At 48.1% G+C, this 12,076-nt stretch overlaps 1 protein-coding gene across 1 annotated transcript in view; it reads right to left on the minus strand.

The window, feature by feature from the left end:
- LOC110488577 (slit homolog 3 protein) overlaps positions 1-12,076 on the minus strand; it is a 206,978-nt gene that overhangs the window by 50,058 nt on the left and 144,844 nt on the right. Inside the window, 5 exon segments of the mRNA XM_090198173.1 lie at positions 1,377-1,540; positions 4,921-5,064; positions 7,074-7,145; positions 9,324-9,395; positions 9,825-9,896. Of these exon segments, the coding sequence (XP_090054299.1) occupies positions 1,377-1,540; positions 4,921-5,064; positions 7,074-7,145; positions 9,324-9,395; positions 9,825-9,896 (524 nt within the window).

Raw genomic sequence — 12,076 nt, forward strand, 5'->3', positions numbered from 1 at the left:
CACACCCATGCACACAGGGCCCTCAGGGGCCACACTGTAGACTACACCGTCTGTAACCCCACAGCATAGGGAAAGGCCCAAACACAGGGACACATACAGTATAGACAGCCCTGTGTGGTTATCAATTGGAAGGGAGAGAGGGAGAGAGAGATAAGGGTGAGAGAAAACAGTACAAGCCCTCTGGTAATTTCCCCCCCCCCCCCCACACACACACACACACACACACACACACACACACACACACCAGGCTTCTGTCTAAGAGAGACACACACACACAGTGCGACCACAGTTTATCGGTGTTCCCGCTGTGCTTGTTATTGTGTTGCTATATTGAATTTGCCCAGCCTGTAATTAGGAGAACCCAGGGTTAATATCAAAGGAAAGCAACAGTGGCTGCACAGTGCGTGTGTGTGGATGCACAGTGCCAGAGGAGTGGAGCTGCCCTAACCCCCCCCCCCGTCCGCTCCTCTCCTCCTCTCCCCAGAGGGGCATGTATCTGTGGGGCCCCATGGGGCCCCCTCCTGTCCCAACCACAAACCTAAGAGGCAAGTATGGGTGTGATGGGTGAGCTTGCAATACACACCGATACAGACACTCCAGCCTCAAGCCTTCCTCTTTTCTGCTATGAACCCCTCTGAAACCCGGCAGGTTCCAAGTATAACTGCTCCAGGCCAGAGGGTTCCGCACAGCTCTCTCTCTCTCTCTCCTCTCTCTCTCTCCACAATGACATGGTTCACAGGACACAAATAGACGGTGAGAAAGAGAGAGAAAAGAGAGAGAAAAGAGACAGAGCGAGGGTGACAGAGATGGAAAGAGAGGTGGAAGGAGAGAGTGAGAGGGCGAGAGCGAGAGAGAGTGAGAAAGAGGGAGAGAGAGCGTAACAGAGACAGAAAGAGAGATGGAGGGAGAAAGAGGGAGAGAGAGAGAGAGAGAGAGAGAGAGAGAGAGAGAGAGAGAGAGAGAGAGAGAGAGGGCAGTGTAGGAACGTGGGCTCCATGTCTGACTCTAGCTGCAGCTGCACAGCCCTCGCCGTGTAAATCAAGCCACACATGATTATGAGGGATTGTGGGCGGAGGGGCCATGGAGACTTGGAGCCATCAACACGTCACAATGCATTAGATCAGATGCCTTAGGAGAGTAGAGCAGGAGCGGGTGGAGACAGACGGGCGTAGCGCGACTGTTGGGAGAGACACGGCACTTTTCGTACTAGCTACAGTGTTGGACGGAGGGGAGTGGCTGTCTGTCAAACTGTTGCCGGGCGGTAGAAGGTTGCCGGTTGCTCTGTTAATTGAAAGGAGTTCCCGGGATATGCTCTGTACTCGTAAGGAATGGTAATGCTTGTGCGTGTGGGTCTACGTGTGTGCGCAGGAGCCTACCTGTGCAACGGAACTTCTTTCCCTTGACCTGGCTGATGCGTTTGTTGGCCAGGCGACGGGGGTGGCTACAGCGAGCTCCGCTGGTCTCAATGGGGTTGTCAAACAGGTAGTCAGCCAGCCACTTTAGATGGCAGTCACACATGAAAGGGTTCTGAGCCAGGTGGCTGGAGGTGAGATGATCAGAGAGAGAGAGAGAGAGAGAGATGGCGGGGGTGGACGGAGGGATGGAGAGAACGGTAGAGACGGAGCGAGGGGAGAAAAAGAGAAAGAGGGATGGAGAGAGACATGGCGGGGGTGGACGGAGGGAGGGAGGGAGCGAGAGAAAGAGTGAGATTGAGAGACAAGAGTGGGAAGATTGAAATGGCTCACAAGTGTGTGAGAAGTATATCACGTACAGTATTACCATAGTAACATGTCATTAATGACTCCTTTATATACATGAGAAAACGTCTTTACATGGATGACAAATATTTGCACGTGACTTTTTATGCATGAGAAAAATATGTGTTACGCGCTAACACGACAATGTAATATACTCCAGATAAGTAACACTCTGTGGCTTCCAGCGGCCTGAAATTATTGTCAGATGAACAGAAAAACAACCTTCCAAAATAGACATCTCTCTGATATTATCCAACGTCATATATCTTGGTTTTCTCTTCTGAGTCCTCCGCTTACATATAAGCTGAAGAGAAACCCTGTGTGTGTGTGTGTGTGTGTGTGTGTGTGCGCAGACTACCATGCTAAGGCTGGGATTCAACATCTATGGCTGCGTGCAGGTCGTTAATCCTGTTGTCAGTGTTGATACTCACAGCGTCCTGTGGTTACTCAAAGTGTCCCGATAGAGCGGGGTTTGTGTGTGTGACTACTCAGTGTCCTGATAGAGCGGGGTTTGTGTGTGTGACTACTCAGTGTCCTGATAGAGCGGGGTTTGTGTGTGTGACTACTCAGTGTCCTGATAGAGCGGGGTTTGTGTGTGTGACTACTCAGTGTCCTGATAGAGCGGGGTTTGTGTGTGTGACTACTCAGTGTCCTGATAGAGCGGGGTTTGTGTGTGTGACTACTCAGTGTCCTGATCGAGCGGGGTTTTTTTGTGTGACTACTCAGTGTCCTGATAGAGCGGGGTTTGTGTGTGTGACTACTCAGTGTCCTGATAGAGCGGGGTTTGTGTGTGTGACTACTCAGTGTCCTGGTAGAGCGGGGTTTGTGTGTGTGACTACTCAGTGTCCTGATAGAGCGGGGTTTGGTTTGTGTGTGTGACTACTCAGTGTCCTGATAGAGCGGGGTTTATGTGTGTGACTACTCAGTGTCCTGATAGTTCGGGGTTTGTGTGTGTGACTACTCAGTGTCCTGATAGAGCAGGGTTTGTGTGTGTGACTACTCAGTGTCCTGGTAGAGCTCGGAGTGTGTGTGTGACACTCCTCAGTGTCCTGATAGAGCGGGGGGTGGCTACTCAGTGTTCTGGTAGAGCTCGGAGTGTGTGTGTGACTACTCAGTGTCCTGATAGAGCGTGTGTGTGACTACTCAGTGTCCTGATAGAGCGGGGAGTGTGTGTGTGACTACTCAGTGTCCTGATAGAGCGGGGAGTGTGTGTGTGACTACTCAGTGTCCAGATAGAGCTTGGAGTGTGTGTGTGACTACTCAGTGTCCTGATAGAGCGGGGTTTGTATGTGTGACTACTCAGTGACCTGATAGAGCGGGGGGGTGGCTACTCAGTGTCCTGATAGAGCAGGGTTTGTATGTGTGACTACTCAGTGTGTGTCCTGATAAAGCGGGGAGTGTGTGTGTGACTACTCAGTGTGTGTCCTGATAAAGCGGGGAGTGTGTGTGTGACTACTCAGTGTGTGTCCTGATAAAGAGGGGCGTGTGTGTGACTACTCAGTGACCTGATAGAGCGGGGGGGTGGCTACTCAGTGTCCTGATAGACCGGGGTTTGTGTGTGTGACTACTCAGTGTCCTGATAGAGCGTGGCATGTGTATGACTACTCAGTGTCCTGATAGAGCAGGGAGTGTGTGTGACTCCTCAGTGTCCTGAAAGAGCGGGGCGTGTGTGTGACTACTCAGTGTCCTGATAGAGCGGGGGGGTGGCAACTCAGTGTCCTGGTAGAGCTCGGAGTGTGTGTGTGACTACTCAGTGTCCTGATAGAGCGTGTGTGTGACTACTCAGTGTCCTGATAGAGCGGGGAGTGTGTGTGTGACTACTCAGTGTCCTGATAGAGCGGGGAGTGTGTGTGTGACTACTCAGTGTCCTGATAGAGCGGGGAGTGTGTGTGTGACTACTCAGTGTGTGTCCTGATAAAGCGGGGAGTGTGTGTGTGACTACTCAGTGTCCTGATAAAGCGGGGAGTGTGTGTGTGACTACTCAGTGTGTGTCCTGATAAAGCGGGGAGTGTGTGTGACTACTCAGTGTCCTGATAGAGCGGGGAGTGTGTGTGTGACTACTCAGTGTGTGTCCTGATAGAGCGGGGAGTGTGTGTGTGACTACTCAGTGTGTGTCCTGATTAAGCGGGGCGTGTGTGTGACTACTCAGTGTCCTGATAGAGCGGGGAGTGTGTGTGACTACTCAGTGTGTGTCCTGATAAAGCGGGGCGTGTGTGTGTGACTACTCAGTGTGTGTCCTGATAGAGCGGGGAGTGTGTGTGTGACTACTCAGTGTCCTGATAGAGCGGGGAGTGTGTGTGTGACTACTCAGTGTCCTGATAAAGCGGGGAGTGTGTGTGTGACTACTCAGTGTGTGTCCTGATAAAGCGGGGTTTGTGTGTGTGACTACTCAGTGTCCTGATAAAGCGGGGAGTGTGTGTGTGACTACTCAGTGTGTGTCCTGATAAAGCGGGGAGTGTGTGTGACTACTCAGTGTCCTGATAGAGCGGGGAGTGTGTGTGTGACTACTCAGTGTGTGTCCTGATAGAGCGGGGAGTGTGTGTGTGACTACTCAGTGTGTGTCCTGATAAAGCGGGGTTTGTGTGTGTGACTACTCAGTGTCCTGATAAAGCGGGGAGTGTGTGTGTGACTACTCAGTGTGTGTCCTGATAAAGCGGGGAGTGTGTGTGACTACTCAGTGTCCTGATAGAGCGGGGAGTGTGTGTGTGACTACTCAGTGTGTGTCCTGATAGAGCGGGGAGTGTGTGTGTGACTACTCAGTGTGTGTCCTGATTAAGCGGGGCGTGTGTGTGACTACTCAGTGTCCTGATAGAGCGGGGAGTGTGTGTGACTACTCAGTGTGTGTCCTGATAAAGCGGGGCGTGTGTGTGTGACTACTCAGTGTGTGTCCTGATAAAGCGGGGAGTGTGTGTGTGACTACTCAGTGTGTGTCCTGATAAAGCGGGGAGTGTGTGTGTGACTACTCAGTGTCCTGATAGAGCGGGGAGTGTGTGTGTGACTACTCAGTGTGTGTCCTGATAAAGCGGGGCGTGTGTGTGACTACACAGTGTGTGTCCTGATAAAGCGGGGCGTGTGTGTGACTACTCAGTTGCCTGAGAGAGCGGGGGGGGTTACTACTCAGTGTCCTGATAGAGCGCGGGGGGGGGGGGGGGGGGCTACTCACAGAGTCTTGATGGAGCGGAGCGGGGCGAACAGGCCCTTGCTGATGGTCTGCAGCTTGTTGTCATACAGAGACAGCAGGTTGAGGCTCTGCAGGTCCTGGAAGGTGTTCACCCTCAGACAGTTGATCTTGTTGGCGTTCAGTAGCCTGAAGGAAAGAAAAACATAACAACAACATGTTTTTAAACGTACTGGGGGGGGGGTGAAGACACGAGAAGCTTGCGTCCCAAACGGCACCCAATTCCCTTTACATTGCACTTAATAGGGAGGCATTTGGGACGAAAACAAAACGGGTCACAGATCCACATGCGGTGTTAGGACCTAATGTTACACCTGTCGTAGGTGATCCAGGCAGCGGATTGTTAAGGCTTGGGTGGCGTGTGTCTCAGAGGTCAGACTGAGGGTACATCCCAAATGGCACCCGATACACTGCCTTTGACCAGGGCCCATGGGGAGAGCTCACAGGGCTGTGGTCAAAAGTAGTGCACTATATAGGGAATATGGTGCCATTTGGGATGCAAGCTGAGGGACACAGCACTGATCTGGGACAGAAGTGTGCTGCTCACTCCTCTCAGGTCAGTACCACATGATCCCAGTAACCACAACAACTCCCTTTTCCCTAGGACACAGATACACTGTCAAAGACACATTCATTCCTAAAGCCATAGCCACCATTATTTCATTGGTTTTACCGTCAGAGCATAAGAAAGAAGCAGTGACTGAGAGACCATAAGGAAACCAGGAAGTCTAGGGCAGGGTTGGACATAGCCATATAATTAGAATTACATTGACTTGAATGGGGATGTCCTTTCTAGTATTTATATTTCTATGTGCAGAGCTATGCTGCTGTCCTTCCCTCCATACTGTCCATTAGCTAATGTAGCCAAGTTGTGGCATTTCTACCATAACTAGCTCGCCTAGTAACCTCTGCACACCCCCCCCCCCCCCTCCATTCCTGTCTCTACCTCCCTCTCTCTATATATCTCTTTCTCTCTTTCTCCTTTTTTTCTCCCTCTCAGCCTGCCTGACATTTGACTAACGTTGGGCAGCGTTTGCTAAATTATTGAGAGGCATTCTAATGAGGGTTTGTCGCAGAGCAAACACACGCATCGTTAGGCTGCTGCTCACAGGGAGAACTAATTACATTTGGGAGGGATTTGAAACCCAACAGGAAAAGAACAGTGATGAAAGAATGAAAGAAAAACAGTGCAGATTTTCCATGTGTCTATTCAAAATGCTAAATAACTTGTTAAAGAACAGGCCTATCCCTATGTCATTTACATCATTAGCGTCGATGACAAGAAAGACAGGGTGAATCGCCGAGCCATACCAGTCAGTGTGCCGTACTGCTAGTGTATGTGTGTGTGTGTGTGTGTGTGTGTGTGTGGATATTACGCTGATGTGCACTTTACTGGAGAGACTCTGATTCGCTGACATACCAGTAAGAGAGAGGAGAGACCCCAAGCATCCTGCATATCTCCATAATTCATTTCCACTCCATCTTCTAAATCATTACAGTGTGTGTGTGTGTGTGTGTGTGTGTGTGTGTGTGTGTGTGTCTGTGTGTGTGTTTCAACAAGCACCAACAGTCAGCAGCATTAAAGAGCAGCAGATTTCCTTAAATTAGACCATTAAACACAGTCATTATGTTTGAGCTATGTTTCCATGTCTACATCAATATAACTAGGTGTGAGAGATCTGCTTTGTAATCAGGTCCAATTTAAATGCTAATGATGTTGCATGAGGCGCTCCCGCTCCGGCCCAAATGGTCCGTTTCAGACTCTAAAAGGGTTTCGAGGTTCGACACTCTCGGCTTCCTTGTGCTCGACTTGGTTTTATGAGGGGAAATGCAGAACATGAACTATTGCTCTTCCACTGCGGTCCGTATCATAACCCTCTGCCAGAGTGAAACTAGCTTATGCAACAGAGACACAAACACACTGGGAACGCATGCACATACATGCAAAAGATATGCAAAAAAAGGTTTAGAAGGAACATCAGCTAAAAATATAGGAACAAACCGACAGGGTGGAAAATAAGGTACACAAACACAGAGTTGTGGTCGTTACAACCAATTCATAGAGCTTCAGTACAGTATAGTACCGTATATTACAGTACAGTATAGCATAGTATAGGTCAGTACACATGTGTACTTACAGTAGCTGAAGAGAGACAAGCCCATCAAACAGGCCCTTAGGAATCTCAGCTATCTTGTTCCCGTACAGCACCCTGTAGAGACACATACATTTATACTAGAGACACATACATTTATACTGAACACAAATATGAGTGTAACTTATAAAGTGCTGGTCACATGTTTCGTGAGCCGAAATAAAATATCCCAGAAATGCTCCATACACACAAAAAGCTTATTTTTCTCACATTTTGTGAACACATTTCTTTACATTGCTGTTAGTGAGCATTTCTACTTTGCCAAGATAATCCATCCACCTGACAGGTGTGGCATTTTAAGAAGCTGATTCAACAGCATGATCATCACACAGGTGCACCTTGTGCTTGGGATAATAAAAGGACACTCTAAAATGGGCAGTTTTGCCACACAACACAATGCCACAGATGTCCCAAGTTTTGAGGGATCGTGCAATCAGCATGCTGACTGCAGGAATGTCCACCAGAGCTGTTGCCAGAGAATTGAATGTTAATTTCTCTACCATAAGCCGCCTCCAATTTCGTTTTAGAGAATTTGGCAGTATGTCCAACTGACCTCACAACCGCAGACCAGGATCACCACATCTGGCTTCCTCACCTGCGGGATCGTCTGAGACCAGTAACCCGCTGATGAAATTGTGGGTTTGTACAACCAAATAATTTCTTCACAAACTGTCAGAAACCATCTCTGGAAAGCTCATCTGCATGCTTGTCGTCCTCACCAGGGTCTTGACCTGACTGCAGTTCGGCATCGTAACCGACTTCAGTCTGCAAATGCTCACCTTTGATGGCCACTGACACGCTGGAGATGTGTGCTCTTCATAAACTTCATAAACTGTATCGGGCAGATGGCAGACAACATGTATGGCGTCGTGTGGGCAAGCGGTTTGCTGATGTCAACGTTGTGAACAGAGTGCCCCATGGTGAGGGTGAGGTTATGGTATGGGCAGGCATAAGCTATGGACAACGAAAAACGATAGCATTTTATCAATGGCAATTTGAATGTACATAGATTGTAGTGCCATTCATCCGCCGCCATCACCTCATGTTTCAGAATGATAATGCATGGCCCCATGTTGCAAGGATCTGTACACAATTCCTGGAAGCTGAAAGTATCCCAGTTTTTCCATGGCCTGCAAATTCACCAGACATGTCACCCATTGAGCATGTTCGGGATGCTCTGGATCGACGTGTACGACAGCGTGTTCCAGTTCCCACCAATATCCAGCCACTTCGCACAGCCATTGAAGAGGAGTGGGATAACATTCCAAGGCCACAATCAACAGCCTGATCAACTCTATGTGAAGGAGATGTGTTGGGCTGCATGAGACAAATGGTGGTCACCCCAGATACTGACTGGTTTTCTGATCCACGCCCCTACCATTTAAAAAAAAAGGAATCTGTGACCAACAGATGTATATCTGAACCCTCAGTCATGTGAAATCCATAGATTAGGGACTAATGCATTTATTTCAAATTGACTGATTTCCTTATATGAACTGTAACTCAGTCAAATCTTTGAAATTGTTGCATGTTGCGGTTTTTACATTTGTTGAGTGTAGATTTACTTACTGTGTGTGTGTTTGTATAATACATGTGTAATGTAGAATCAGGTTTATTCCCATTCCCAGCCTGACAGTACATGACATGCACATAATATTTTACGACACCCCGAGCAAATGAATCTTCAGTCTCTTTCAGCCTGGTGCTGTGATTGGCACCAGGCCGGGCCTCCAGACGAAGAGGACCGTGTCCCAAATGGCACCCCATTCCCTATATGGCGCACTGTTTTTGTAGGGCACTTAGGTAGGGAATATAGGGTGCCATTTGGGACGCACTACACAGACAGAGGAAGATGAATTCCCTGTCGTGTCTGCTGATTGGCTGGATTAATATGCATGGGCCCGAGTGTCTGCCGTCGGCTGGTGTCTCTGTCACATCGACACAGTGATTTAAATGGAAGCGTGCGTTCTGTCCCCGCCGTCGCAGATGCCAAGCCGCTGTGTTGTACTGTGTTAGATGCTCAGCCCTAATTTGCTTTCCCCTGCTCCACCTGGCTGTCCTGCCATCTTAGAGTCAGCTGTCAAGGAGAAGCGCCATGCCGCACGCCACCGGACTTTAATTATCTTGTTTGCAATTACCGGACGGCGGCAAGACCGAAGAAGTCTTTCATTATTTCTCCACTGTTGTCGCATGTGTGTGTGTGTGTGTATTAAGATGCAGGTGGGTTTCACTTACAGTGAAGTCAGGGAGCGTAAGCCGGTGAAGGCATCGGCGGCGATATCAGCGATTTGATTCTTGCTCAGGTCGCTGGAAGAACATTGGGCGAGAGAGAGACAGAAGGGCAGAGATTGGATTGGACGCACGAGCAAAGACATCGTGATGGAAACGGACAAGTGTCCCAGAAATGTCTAACGAAATGCATGACTGAATACATTAAAAAGGGCAACAGGAGGAGCTTGTGTGTGTGTGTGTGTGTGTGTGTGTGTACGCGTGAGAGAGAGAGTGGCAAGGGCATGTCAGTCTTCCTGCCACCGCTGTCCCATATGCATTATTGAACAGCAGTGTGTGTAGTTGGAGCTTAACGTGCAGAGAATGCTGGACACTGTTCATGTGTATGTATGTGGGTCTATGTCTCGCTCTGTTTGCATGTTAGATACAGTTCCAAGCTTTTGTCCTTTCTATAAATAAAGGAGGTGGAGAGCGTTATCCCAAAACGCCCTGGGTTGTCAGACTCACATCCTCTTGAGTTTCTTGTATGGAGAGAAGGCTCCAGCAGGAATGTTCTTGATCAGGTTCTGCTCCAGACGACTGAAGGGAGCGGGGGAGGGGGGGGGGGGGCAGAGAGAGAGAATAGCAGCAGGTTACTTTAGGGGTAAATACATTCTCAACTATCCTGGGCTCACAGTTACATATACAGATGGAATTTATGGGAGAAAGTGTGTGTGTGTTTGTGTGGGTCTGTGTGTGTCTGTATGTGTGTCTGTGTGTGTGGTGTGTGTATGTGTGTTAATGTCCATGGCCTCTTCCTCCTCCTCCTCTTGGCCCAGTGGGCTGTGTTGTCTGAGAGATGGAGGATGGAGGTGGGCTGCTGGGGTGGTGTGTGTGGCTCTGGGGAGGGGCTGGGTGTGGACAGACAGGGATCCAGAGTCACAGAGCTACTGGGCCAGGGTCATCCGTCTCACTGAGTGATGGGACGTACTGCAGCACCCAGGCCCTCCTCTCCCCCTCCACACCCTCCACCCCATCTCCCAGTCCCATTCCAACCTCTGTCCCCCTGCCTGACTACATCACCATCCATCCATCCTGTCTTGCTGGCCTGGGTCCTAGTGAGGAAGGAACTCGGGAGACTTGTAAGTGTGTGTGTGTGTGTGTGTGCATATGTGTCCAAGTGGGTCCTAGCGAGGAAAGGAATCTGGAGGAGGATAAGTACACTGAGCAGTGTCCATGCCCAAAACCCCTATCTCCCAGAGTAGGATTTCAAAGGGAGGGTATATTACTGGAATCGTTCCAAGTTTACCAGTAAACTACCAGAATTTTGGTAACTTTCAAGGAATATATGGAATTGTATCAGATGACATCTAGGTGCCTTTTTGGGTACTTCAGATTATCCCACTGGGCACACACTGGTTGAATCAACGTTGTTTCCATGTCACTTCAATTAAATTACGTTGCACCATCGTGGAATAGATGTTGACTTGACGTCTGTGTGCCCTGTGGGAGGTGTCTGTAATTATCTCTGGCCCTCTGTGTGGCCTTATCACATGTAAAATATATTTAAGGATGATTTTAAAATTCAAAATAGAATGTCAAAGCTGTAAAGCATTATCCTAAATAAAAACCATCAACTTTGTGAATGCCATTGATGTTTAATATGAGGTTTTGCACATGAAATATCCATAAAAAATGGATAACACTTTTATTTATTTGACTCTATCCAACATGTCTTTGCTGTAAATGTTTTTGGGGTAAAATGGTGGCAGTTGTGAAAAAAGACCATCGTTGGAAGGGTTGCAAATAATACAATTGTTGATTAGATGCTATTTTCTCTTGAACCATATGGTCTCTCCACTAGAAACTCATGGACAATACAGACACAGATATAAGAAATGTCTACTAATAGTGGCAATCTATGGTAACTTTGGTCATTTCTACTTGAATAACTTGTAAAAATGTATTAATGTATGGTATTATACTATACTGTATACAAATACATTTTTACAAGTCATTCAAGTAGAAATGACCAAAGTTACCATAGATTTCCATAGATTACCTGTTAATTACCAACCTTACCGAAGATTCTGGTAACTTTGCTATATTACCGGTAGCTATGCAACCCTAACCCAGAGTAATTGTATATATCTATATTTCAACAGGAACAAGAACATTTTATAGAAAGACGTACATTGTCGAGCTCTGCTCTGAGGGATCTATTTCCTCTGATTCCTAAACTACAGATTGGGTGGAGGTTGTTTTGGCTGTTGTTCCTGTGCGGTGGGTGTAACAGTAATTCTAACCTGGCAGAGGAACGTGAAAACAATTTTCAGAGAAACGACCCCAGTAAAGTCCTGACAATACATCATTTCATTAGCAGAATATTGTTTCTGGCTAAGGTAAGCGCTGGAGTAATGTATCCTACATTAACGTATCCATTTGTTATGCAAAGGTTACACACTATTGGCATATAACAACAGCGGCAGAGAAGCTGTACATATCAGAGAAATGACCCACCTGTTCTTTAGCGCAAACAAGAGTCGGAGCAATCGATAAGTATATCGAATAACCTGACTGAGGATATATGGACGCGCTCTAAAGCGGACACACACGCGCGCGCACACACAGACCCAAACAAGGGCAGTCGGTTCATAGAAAAGCTGTACTTTATCTCAGTAAAGTGAAGCCCCTAACCAGGCCACGTGGGTTGCAGAGAAATGTCTGAGCCGCTTTGCAGGGTTGCCCACTGCTCCAGACACAGAGCCCTGAGCTGGGAC

The sequence above is a fragment of the Oncorhynchus mykiss genome, chromosome 14, assembly GCF_057628025.1.
Source record: "Oncorhynchus mykiss isolate SJ-2025 chromosome 14, ASM5762802v1, whole genome shotgun sequence".
Classification (NCBI taxonomy): domain Eukaryota; kingdom Metazoa; phylum Chordata; class Actinopteri; order Salmoniformes; family Salmonidae; genus Oncorhynchus; species Oncorhynchus mykiss.